Here is an 11,881-nt window from a genome sequence, read left to right as displayed (position 1 = left end):
ACTCCACCAAAAAAAAAAAAAAAAACCAACAAAAAAAACCAAACCCAAAAAGAATTCCAAATGCTGCCCAAGGAGGGGAAGATGGGTGAGGGAAGGACCCCTCCCTCTGCTGGGCTCTGCCTGCTGCCCTGCTGGGATACTCTGGGAAGGAATTCCCACAGTAGCCAATTTGAGTATTTTCTGAGAATAGATGTAGCCAATCATTAATCAGCACATTAATCATTAAAAGAAAGTAGAGATAATTAAATTCAACAGGCTACAGATGTGGAATAAAACTACAAGTTTTGAAAGCAGAGCAGGAAAAGACTTTTTTTTCTTTTTTAAAGATTTTTATTTGTGAGTAGAACTTAATGATACAAGAAAGAAAGAAAAATACAGGACTTTATTTTGCCCCAAAGTGTGTAACCATACCATACATGACTACATTTCATATTGTAATACAAAGAATTAAAAGAACAAACTACAAAATTAGAAATTAAGAGTCATTGCATATGTGGTCAAGATAAATGGAGGGACTCCATTAAAGAACTGAAACATATAGCAATTAGTCATTTAATTACGACCCTGCAATAAAACACAATTTAGCAAAATAAGTATTGTATGCTTCCTAGTGTACAGAGGACATACAAGGTTAAAGTAGAAGCTGAAAGCCGTTGGTGCCATGCAGTCCTGCCTGAACATCCCTGCCTCGGGGTCTCTCCTGCAGAGTGCTGCTCCTGCCCTCCTGCCCCTTCTGCAGCAGGTGACCTTATGCTTTCCACCCCATTAGTTACCACCTCAAAACCCCTTTCCCTCCTGTGAAGCCTCATAGCTCTGCTTCTCCTTTCAGCTGTTTCCCCTCGGCTGCCTGAGACCAGCCCCAGGTACCGGCACCTCCCAGCATCACCTCCGCCTCCTTCATCCAGAGCTGCCTCCAGCCGCTCCACCCACCTCTCCTTTGACGCTTTCTGCTGCATGAATGTAAGGCATTAGTTTTTTGCTATGTTACCCATTGCAATGTCTAATATTGTCCTAAAAGGTTACATCCATATCCTGTTTTATTACAGACACTTACTGTGAGTCAGCGGGTTTCCTTCTCCCGCAGCGGGGTGTCAGTGTTTCTGCCGTTTACGCCAGAAATGCGGATGCCAGAAACCAGAAGTGGTTACCTGCTGTCCCCGCTCTCGGCTGGAGTAATTACGCACGGTTTCTGGAGAATGTCTGCAAGCTTTACCTATCTGATCTTAAACTACTTTTACGATTAGTGATAGACAGAAGCATGGCAATAAGTGGAAAATAGTGAATTCGGTGGTGAAAGTGATTTTCTTTACCATGCTACATATCAAACAAACATTTATAGCAAACTGTGAAAATACACCTTTAAGGTTACTTGGGATTTCTGTACTTTACTGCTGGCAACAACAACAGCAGAAAAAAAATTAAAGAAATGCCAGTTTTTATAAGTGAAAATAATTAATATAAAAAAGGTTAAATATTCAGTGTAATGCATTTACATTTTTATCATGGGAAGGAACAAACACAAAAGGCTGCAAATAGGGTTTCTATGCATGTGCACCCAAGGGATTTTTAAGAGGGTGAAAAAACCCTGTGCTAAGGCCCAAAATACAACTGCCCATGCTTCTCCCCACCAGCTGAAAAACTTGTGAAATACTTCTAATACAGTTACTTTTTAACCTTTTCTAACAGCCAAATTGCTATATGACTGATTCATAGGGAGGCAAGATTGAAAGACAGATTTCCCTTAAACTGTATTCACTAGAAAAATAAGATTGGGCTCTTTGAACGCATAACATGAGCGGAACACACCACAGTTATTTCAGTCCCAGACATCAAAGATGATTCCAAGTGCCAGTTATAAAATAAAACAAAGTGAAAAATACTTTCATTTTGTTACAATAGTCAGAGGGGAGAAAGAGAGAAAGGAAGGGATAGCCGCAAAGCCTGACTAAAACATGGTTGGTAATCACAAGCTTGCAGAAGTTTACACATCAGTTCACCAGTACATCCCCCTTGAAGTCACCACTGCAAAAGCGTCCTTTCTACAAGTCACTATTGAAGAGGAAATTTCCTCGTGACTTGGAACAGAATATTTGGAAAAGAACACTTCTTGTGGTAAGCAATGGGTGCTTTAGTTTTAATTGCGTTTTTATTTTTTTTTTTACTCTTTTGTAAAGCAGTGCGGGCTTTAAATTAAAAATAGCGATTCAATGCCTTCCACATGGAAGTCATTTACATTTGATTACAAATTAGGGGATCAGATCTGTGGTAGCTGCTGAAAACACAGGCTTAGCACCTCTTTGGACATTAGTTTCTGGTTATAACCTTAAACGATCAAGCCGTAACTTGAGGGGCTGGTTGGATTACTTGCTGCATTCATTTACGTAATAAGACAAAACACTCAGTACGATCTGGTACATTCTAGTGGTTAATGAATTTAAAATATGACAGTGTTTCTGCAGTGCGTTTGGCCTTTAGGAGTCACTCTTCTTTTTGCTCTTCTTCAGGAAGGAAGGAGTGCGAAACTTCTTTTTCTTTTTCGATGGGGACTTCCCTGGAGATTCATCACTACCTGCATCGGCTGCTGTCCCCTCCTCAGCTGTTGGTGTTATTGGCTCTTCAGCGGGCTGAGACTGGGGTTCCTTATTTTCCACTGCAGGCAATTCCGTTTGGCTTTTGGGCACATCTTCATCACATCTCCCTTCCTCCTTTCCTAAGGGAGGGAAGCCGAGTGCTTCTGAAGGCTCATCAGGGGTGAGATCTGGGAGGGTTTGCTTGAAAGTTGCAGCGTCACTGTCATCTTTGTAAGTCTGATCCTGTTGTGTCTCTAGTGGACGGACAGACAATGATACAGTTTACTTAAGTGTCCCTACAACAGAGGAAGCCAAGCATGTTGATGGTGAGCGCTCTCTATAAAAAACTAACGTATTTACTTTGCGTAAAAGCCTTTGTAATAGGTCTGTTCTCCTTTAGCTTTGGGCACAGACACAGAAATAAGATATTCAAAAGTTTTGCTTGTTTTTAAGCTTCTTACCACAAGACAGATAAAGCTGAACTCCATCATGTGGGTGTAAACAAGCAAGAAAATAACTGTTTAGGCTTCTCTCATAATTTATTTATAACATTTGCAAGCAACATGAGACTTAAGTACAGTAAGCAGGAATTCAACCCGCAGTTTTCATTGGCATTGAAGAGAGCATCATGAAATTCCTTATCTTGATTCCTTTTTCTTTTGGTGGGATAAAACTAATTGCTGGTTTGCAGTGATGCGATACATGCAAACCCATTGACTTCTAAACTGTTGGCTTGCCAATTTTTAATCACAACGCTTGGATTTTCAGAATATTCTTCCACGAGATCTAGGAGATGTTGCTTCACAATATGATTTCCTATCACAAAGGCTTCACTTCTTTTGCAAGATACGAGTATATATTATGGATTCCTATAAGTAAACCCCATGTAGTTTATCAAATTAAATGAGCTCAGCAGGTTATGTGATACAGCTTTTTTTTTTTTTTTAGATGTATGTAATGTCTAACAGCAAAACTCACCCCTGTATAAAGGAACATCAAAAATCTAGTGGTAACTTTTACGTCCAAAGGCGAACTTTACCACTACTCCCTCAGTTCTAACACTTTCCTCATTGACTGCCATGCTTTACAGATGTGCTGTTTAAAGCTCCTCTTTATGTATATATAACAACAAGCACTTTTTAAAGTTCCCTGCAATGTTCATCACTGCACTGTAGCCAAGAAGTATCTTGTTAGCTGTGTCAAATATATCCCCATTGATGTTACGTAAGGAGGAATTTAGAACAAAATCCAGGCCACGCTCATTGTAAGGTACAAAAGAAAGGCAACTATTTTTTCCCCTTTTTAAAAGTCTTGTTCACTTTAATTTGAAAAGACTGAAGGCTTTCACATGAATTTACAGCAAATACTTGCTACTTTCCCATTTTTCCTATGGAAATGATAACGAGCATTCTTTTTATTTCAGCCAGAAAAAAATAATTCTCTAGTATATTTTAGAGGGCTCTGTTCTGCGAGTACCTGCTAGAAAACCCAACATGTTTTTCCTAGAGCATCACGAACTTCTAATAGGTTAAATAAACAAAACACACTAGTATTCAGTGCCAAACACTCAGAATGCACAAGTTAGCAGTTTAAAAGTTATAATGCAGGCAGGATTTAAAACCAAGTAAAAAAGAGAAAGCGATTATGTACATTACAAGCCGCCTCTTGGAGCTCGAGTTTAGGCCGTATACGACACACAAATTTGTAAGAAGCACCATCACCTACAATTCTTCACTACCACTACACTCTGCTTGGATTTTATTTTACTTTGCGGGACCTAACTGAAGTTATCAGCATTGCTGATCTCCCTGGGATCCAGTGATAGGACATGTGGGAATGGTTCAAAGCTGCGCCAGGGGAGGTTCAGACTGGACATTAGGAAGCATTTCTTTACTGAGAGGGTGGCCAAACCCTGGAACAGGCTTCCTGGAGAGGTGGTGGATGCCCCAAGCCTGTCAGTGTTTAAGAGGTATTTGGACAATGCCCTTAACAACAGGCTTTAACTCAGTCAGCCCTGAAGTGGTCAGGCGGTTGGGACTAGATGGTCGCTGTAGGTCCCTTCAAACTGAAATAGTCTATTCTACTCATTAGCTGGCCCAATTTTTAGAACAGGCGCCATATTAGATTGTCAGTCAGTTTTATCTTTTAAAAAGAAGTTTAAAAGAAGCTTTTAAACAAAGTTTTTAAAAAGGGATTAGAAATTCTTGAAATTAGAGAATAGGAAGCTACAAGCATTCAAACAGCATTTGCAAGTTGGCCTAAGCATTGGATAAATATAAACAGTTTTATAACTCATAAATCCAGGACTGCTATGCTTCCCAGTTTGCCAAATTACCATCATCTTTACTAAACGGATTAACATTATGCTAGAATCAGACAAACATCTGTTTATCTAGTTTGCTAAGGGCAGTATTTTACCAGAATTAGGGAGATTTAGAAACTCCACATATGGTAAAGAAAGCATATGCTATGTAAACGCCTTGCTATTCTACCTGATGGATTTCAGTAACATAACTAGGAAGGTTTAAAAACGTATCTTGCTGCAAAACCTATTTACAGTTTAAGAACTCAGCAGTACCTCAAAATTTCTTAAGTTTTTTAGAATAATCATGTCCACATCCATGCTCTCCCTTTATATATACTGTGGCATAAGAGTTTGAAAAGTAACAATACCAGTGTGTTTACAATTCACATTATTTCTGAAAGTGAAGGAGTTTGTTTTTTTTTCAACAGAAACATGGACAAACATACAAACTAGCCTATAACTGAGTTAACACAAAACACTTTCTGACTTCAGCTACACTTAAATAGAAACAATATGAGAAAAACAAAGTTAAGAAACAGCTATATACAGAGAACACTGTCATTCCACAGAACTTGTGCCAACAAAGTTGTCAAGGCATGAATTTCCAGTTACTCTCTAAAATAAGCTTTGTATGTTTGTCCTGGAAAACTTATACAACTATAAGAGTTTGCGGAACACAATTCTCAGTTTAAAAGAATTTTCAGGTTTTAGAACTTTATTAGTAACATCACAGTTGTCTATGACACAGTTTGACTTTTGTGTCTGTGACAAACACACTGACTTTTGGCTATAACAGGACATACAAATGGAGGGGGCCAGACAACCTTATTACTTTAAAGCATAATCTGATGTAGCCCTGCAGATATAGCCGAAATAGCTGTAGAAGTTCCTGCCACCAAGTACTTGCTGTTATTCCTTGGTTGGAATTTGAATTTCCCTACAGCTAATATATATAACATCGGAGTAGTTCCATATCTACTTCTGTGCAGAAGTGTGCTGGGTAAGTTTAAATCAATGTCAGTGGTAACACTTTTGCACTGGAATAGATTAGGAACTGTCTTCCATTTCATTACCAGGTCCAAGTTGTGTAGGCAGCAGCAAGCTGTTGGGGCAGAAACTCCCAGACCTGTTTCGGCTATATCTGAAAGACAACTTCAGACTATTCCTTTTAAAACTGAGGAATCGGACACACAGATATGGAAACACATGATGCCACTTTCACGGTCTCTTTCAAAGGGGGAGTGCATTTTAACATAAGATCTGTAACTACCTAGAATTTCATGAAATCAAGAACTAAAGAAATCAGCGTCTCAACTGAAAAAGCCTGCTTTAAAAAAAAAAAAAAGCAAACCCAACAAAAAACCTTAGTAAACAAAGATGCAAGAGTGAAGCAAAGCACATAAGCAGGTCAGAGTATGGAATGATACTTACTATGGTAACAGGTACTCTTTAGCATATCCATCTCCTGTTTGTAACGCAGCCACAAGAAGAAAAAAGCACAAGTAGAGAATCTATGCATTCATCACAGCCATTGGGTTAAGTTAGAAGAATGGTTGCCACCATTCTTATAGAAAACGGAATGAGATGAAGTAGTGGATGGAAGACTAACAGACAAGTGATATATCCAATGTACAGTGTAAAAGAAACAAGACAAAAATTAGATTACACCTGTTCAAGATTGTTATTTTATCTTTTTTTGAGGAAATCGTAGACTTTGCCAGCCCTGCTCTCATTTTAGTTAAAACTACTACATAAGGTGAGCAAATAATGATACTTCGATTCCAATTGAGCTGGAAAAATATTTACTGAGGTGTAATCCAAGTACAATAATGTTTAAGAAATGTGCAGTCACTGAAGGAGATTTACCAAAGCATCTAAATTTGTGTCTGGTTCACCATAAGACACTATTTCATTTCATAAGAGCAATTATTTCTTGCAGAAAATGCACAAAAGGGTAAATCAGCTGAGAAACACCAAGAGATGACAAGGCAATTCTGAAGAGATGAAAATTTGTCTTTATATTAATGCACACTTCTTTATTATTGTAAACATAACTCCTATTACACTCATAGTTCAGTGTGGTATATTTCAGGTAGCATTAAGATAAAATACAAGAAATAATTTACCTTTGTTATTAGATACTAGTTCATATATTTTCATGCATCAGTCACTAATGATGCAGTTACTGGTTTCCCCTGGCCCCCAAATCAGAAGAACATACCTTCCTCTATTTTAATCGGTGTACTGGGAGGAGTGCGAGCTGAAATGTGATCAGGCGGACTTCTCTCTTTCTGTTCTCTGCCATCTTCTGAAGGTTCTGCAGATGTAGACAAAGAGAAATTAAAAAGGCAGACAACACCTGTCAGCATGTGAGAAAACAACAGTCTCCTTTTGTTCCACGCACACAAGACACGAATACATTTTTCTGAATCGAAATTCTGCCAGGATATTAAATAATACCAAAACAAGCAAAAGAAAATTAAGTCAAAGTTTGATATTAACAAAACTGTTCAACTCACAGTTGTGCTCTGTGGTGGTGTGTTTTGTAGTTGTTTTTTTTTTCCCCATGAGAGGGCATGGATAATGCAATTATTTATTAATTGTTTTATCACGCTGTTCTAAAGAAAACTTGTAAGGAAAAACCCCAAGGAAGATGTAAACAAATGGGGGGTCAGAGGGGGGAAGAAATTATATCAATACAAGATAACACTCTTTTGCTTGCTTTGTACTGCTGAAACTTTGAGTAAACAAAATCGCATCCCGAAAGAAAAGATGACTGCACAGATAATCAGAGAAACACGCAGTAATTAAATGATTCAAAACAGATTTCACAGTGGTTTGCGTATTTGCTATTAGAAAGGAGGGTCCCCGTTGCTTCCAGGTTTAAACAGCCTTAAATCCAAAGGAAACATTAATAGAGTACACCGCTTATTGGGAACAGTATTAAAACGTTGTTCCGTCCAGTTCACCTAGACAATTAAAAGTTAAATCAGTCTCACAGACGAGAGGCAACTGACAGAATCTCCAAACGGTGTAGGTAAAGAGGTTGTTCCTTCGATTGCAAGCCCAACTGTACCATATTAGTAATACCTGTGGCCTCAGCCAAAAGGTCAGGATTGGACTTCAGTGCTTTGATCACTGCAGTATGAAATTCCTTATGGGAGGACTTCTGCCCAGCTGGCTCTTCTCGGTTAAGAGGTGTGATGACTTGCTGCATGGTCTGACAAGAAACCGATGCAGCAGCAAACTGAGTGTTATCTAAAGATTTAGACAGTGATGATATGTCACGATCCTGTAAAGTCTTCGTATCTGATCCTTGAAAAGTTTTTGATCTGCCTTTCAAATCCAGAGATTTTTTATCTGAAGTATTTTGCTCACTGATGGTCTGATTTCTAAGCAATATACTCTGTTCCCCAGCTGGTGTCTGTCTCAGTAACACCGTCTCTCCATATTTTGATATCTTATCTAAGAAGGATGTAGCAAGGTTACTGAGAGAATAAACGTATGTAGTTACACAGGCATAACAGCAGAGTATCCCACCCCACACAGTCCAATACCTGATTAACTGAATGCATACAATCTACAATGGCTCTGACATTGTCTTATCAAAAAGCAGAAGAAGGGAGCACACACTCCAAAAGAAATGGCACTTCTGGTTCCCACATCATTCAAATTAAACATTTAACAATAGATGAATGTGGTAAATATCATCCCTTAAAACTATACAGCAGTAAAGCAGGATAACAACTTCAGATGCAGTAATGATCTCTTTTTACAGCACAATTCTCTCATAATTCTATGATTATTTAGAAAGTCTATTTTGGGGGAAGTCCCCAGGATGTACCATTTCCAAATAGCAATCAAATGTTGTTCTGTACCTTCCCCATTCAATGGATTTCTCAAATCCACAAGACTGTTAGAAATGTTTTTTCTAACTGCAGTTAGAAAACTGCAGTTTTGCTGCTCAAAAGCAACACCATTCTCTCACCCTAGACTAGAAACAAAGCGGAACAATCTGCACTACTTTGCTATACTTTTTTTTTTTTTAACTGACGTTTCAAGTTTTCAACTTTATAATAGCAGCAGTAACTGGCCATACTAAACACCTCAGTTTGTCTACTAGCATAATTTTTAAAATAAGATCTACACATTTTACAGAATACTCCATTAACACATTCTATCTCCATTATGCTTTTTAAATGCTTAATTCACACTGGAAAAAACGAAACACAAAAGTTGAGTAATTTATCCATGGCCTTTGCAAGTAACCTACCTTCCAAATAGTAATAAGCTTGCTGTTATTATAGGAATTTCTGTTATTGCAGAAAACACACAGATAGAGAAACCAACCTTCTGGTGCCTTCTGCTTTCTTTCTACTTCTTTGCGATATTCTTCCAGTTCTCGATCAGTGAGTTTATTGAAGGGATTTGGTCCTGTTGTGCTCACTATGACTTTTGGTTGATATTCTTTCTCAATTATTGCCTTTGACGCAGTCACCAGTTCTCCCTGACAAAAGAAAATGAAGATACATCTGCAATTGAGCAGTAACTTGCAGAACCCTGAGAAGTACAGAGGCTACAAAGCAACCGAAAGCAAAACAAAAGCATAATCTGAAAAATGTTACATTTATTTCCTTTTCAATTAAAAAAAAAATCTATTACAGAATATATATATATTCTTAATTTGATTGACAGCAGGTTAATATAAAGGAGAAAACAGCTCTCATTAATTACTCTTACAGACACATCAGTGTTTCCACCAGGGAATATCCACCATTAAGCAGTAAATCAAACAGCAGCCAAACAGTCTAGGTGAATCATATCTGAAGTCACAGAAGTATCAAGTTTCTTTTTCTCCCCACAAAAGAAACAGGATACCAGGCCCAACTGCACAGCAGTCTCAGCACAGAACACCTGCAGAAGTTCACAGGACTCAGCTCATAGCATTTTTGTTGTTGTTGTTGTTTCAGGGGGGTTTTCTTTGTTTGTTGGTTGTTTATTTTTTAATAAGGGAAAAGCCATTTCTAGTAGCTACTATGTAACACTTAACAGATGTTATAGTAAAAAGCCATCTTGTACATGTTCTGTATACACCAGATTAACGGTTTATTACAAGCAATTTTTAAATAATTAAGGTTAACTGTAATCTTATACAAGTTAGCATATTTACATCTATAACATCTGTCATACAAGCCAAACAAAAAGTTACACAAATAAAAATAATACATTAGCAATTCTAAGTATGGTAAGTTCCAATGGACAAAAAGCAGCTGCATCAGAGATTCTCTAATGCTAAGCTTTAGTTTTTCTTCTCTAATCATATAGTAAAGACTAAAGCCATTGGCTTTTTATTGTCTCGCATCCAGAAGACAGCCTGGATAGCTGCTGTATCTTTCAAGTGAATTGTTTAAGCATTTGGTTCTTTCATTGGATACACAGAACTCTCCTGACACTAGTTTGGAAACGACTGATGTGTAGGCTGGTCTGTGCCTCGTGTCATTGTGATACCTGAATTGTCTTCATTGTTGAAAAAAGGTATTTGCATTCCATTACCAAATAAGTATGGGTTATTGATTGGCCCAAGACATCTCCATATTCAAATGTTATTTGTGTCAATATTTAAAAGAAAGCATTAGAAAGCACAGTTCAAAAATAAACAGCATGTGAACAAAGAGACAAACATTCCATTCAATGTCCATACAGTGAAGATCTCATGCTTGTCCATCAAGAAAAACTGAAGATGAAATTACACAGAGTACTACTGTTTGGAATGCCAAGAGCTGCTTTGGACAAGTTGTCAGCACCAAAAAGGTGACCGACAGGAATGTCCAGATGGAATGTGGACAAGAGCAGCTAGGTATTTCCAAAAGCCTCATGGAAGATCTCCAGAAATCTGATCTAGAGCAATCCAGGGAAGTAAGACCAGCTGGTTGTTAGAATCTATGCTGCTCTTCAGGAAGAAAACACCCGCCAGAAGTACTGAAGAACAGCATAACAAGTCTCCGCTGTAAAATCCTGAAAGAACTGCAGGAGAGAAACATCTCTAAAACATTATAGGTTGCCTCTGTTTCTCCCTAAGAGGAGCTAAGTAAGAGGAACTCTCGTCTCAGATGCAGAATATGTCAGTAAAATGTCAAAAGTCTTTTCTAAACTATTTCTATTCAGTGGCAGCTGTCTTAATACTAGAAAACTTCCAATTTGACAGTCACAGCTTTTCTTATAGGATAATGCATAAAAAAGTCATAAAAACATCAACCTTTGTAAAAATCTTAATTGTTTTGTAGAAAATATAAACCACCGACAAAACTACAGGTCCCAGCTTTTAATGATGGCAGAAAATTGGTGCCCATGGCAATTTTATATTTCCCTCTCTCTCTCTGCCCACCCTTCAAACTAATTATGTAGTTTTAACTGAAACTCAGAAATAAGTAGCAGGGGCTCGTAAAGCCCTGATCTTGGGCAAAGTTTCTAGAGTTTTCTAGGATTACAGAAGTCAACAGAGGAACACGATGTACAGTGCACACTGGCATCCCTGGAATGTTTAAGAATCTCTGAATCTTGTCCTCAAGTTAAACCCAAAATGACTGGGTAGAACTACATTCACATGAAGTGAAATTTTACTGAATGCCTACTGGTTTAATAATAACAAACAGCAAGACATGCAGTTTGCAGCAAGATGACTAGTGACTGGCATTATGTACTCTCTTCCTTAAGAGAATACCTTTCTTAACTACTGGGAATAAAAGCAGCACATCAAGCTTATGACATTTACTAAATTAAAAAAACAACAAAACAAAACCAAACACAAAAAACATACCCACAAGCAATGCAAACAGTATTTGTACTAGTTAAGCATCTTTGACTCAAGAGAAATAATATTGAAAAAGATCAGCAGCAACGACAGTAAGCAGATTATGTATTACAAAGAAAAAGCACTTGTGTTTTTAGACTGTATAAGCGAAGAATTACACAAAAGACCAGAAAGGCAAACTTTTGATCTGCTAAA

The 11,881-nt window shown here is 37.8% G+C and overlaps 1 protein-coding gene across 1 annotated transcript in view; it reads right to left on the bottom strand.

Annotated features, from left to right (window-relative positions):
* Positions 1-315: 315 nt before the first annotated feature.
* ADD1 (adducin 1) overlaps positions 316-11,881 on the bottom strand; it is a 67,722-nt gene continuing 56,156 nt past the window's right edge. The window contains exons 13-16 of the mRNA XM_082482535.1: positions 9,226-9,382; positions 7,966-8,340; positions 7,097-7,192; positions 316-2,824 (exon numbers count right to left, since the gene is read on the bottom strand). Coding sequence (XP_082338661.1) covers positions 2,472-2,824; positions 7,097-7,192; positions 7,966-8,340; positions 9,226-9,382 — 981 coding nt within the window. The 3' untranslated portion in view covers positions 316-2,471. The remainder of the gene's footprint in view (positions 2,825-7,096; positions 7,193-7,965; positions 8,341-9,225; positions 9,383-11,881) is intronic.

This window comes from Vanellus vanellus, assembly GCF_965231255.1.
Source record: "Vanellus vanellus genome assembly, chromosome: 4".
NCBI classification, from domain to species: Eukaryota; Metazoa; Chordata; class Aves; order Charadriiformes; family Charadriidae; genus Vanellus; species Vanellus vanellus.
The sequence above is the reverse complement of the archived record's forward strand: the minus strand, read 5'-3'. Positions and strand labels throughout refer to the sequence as shown.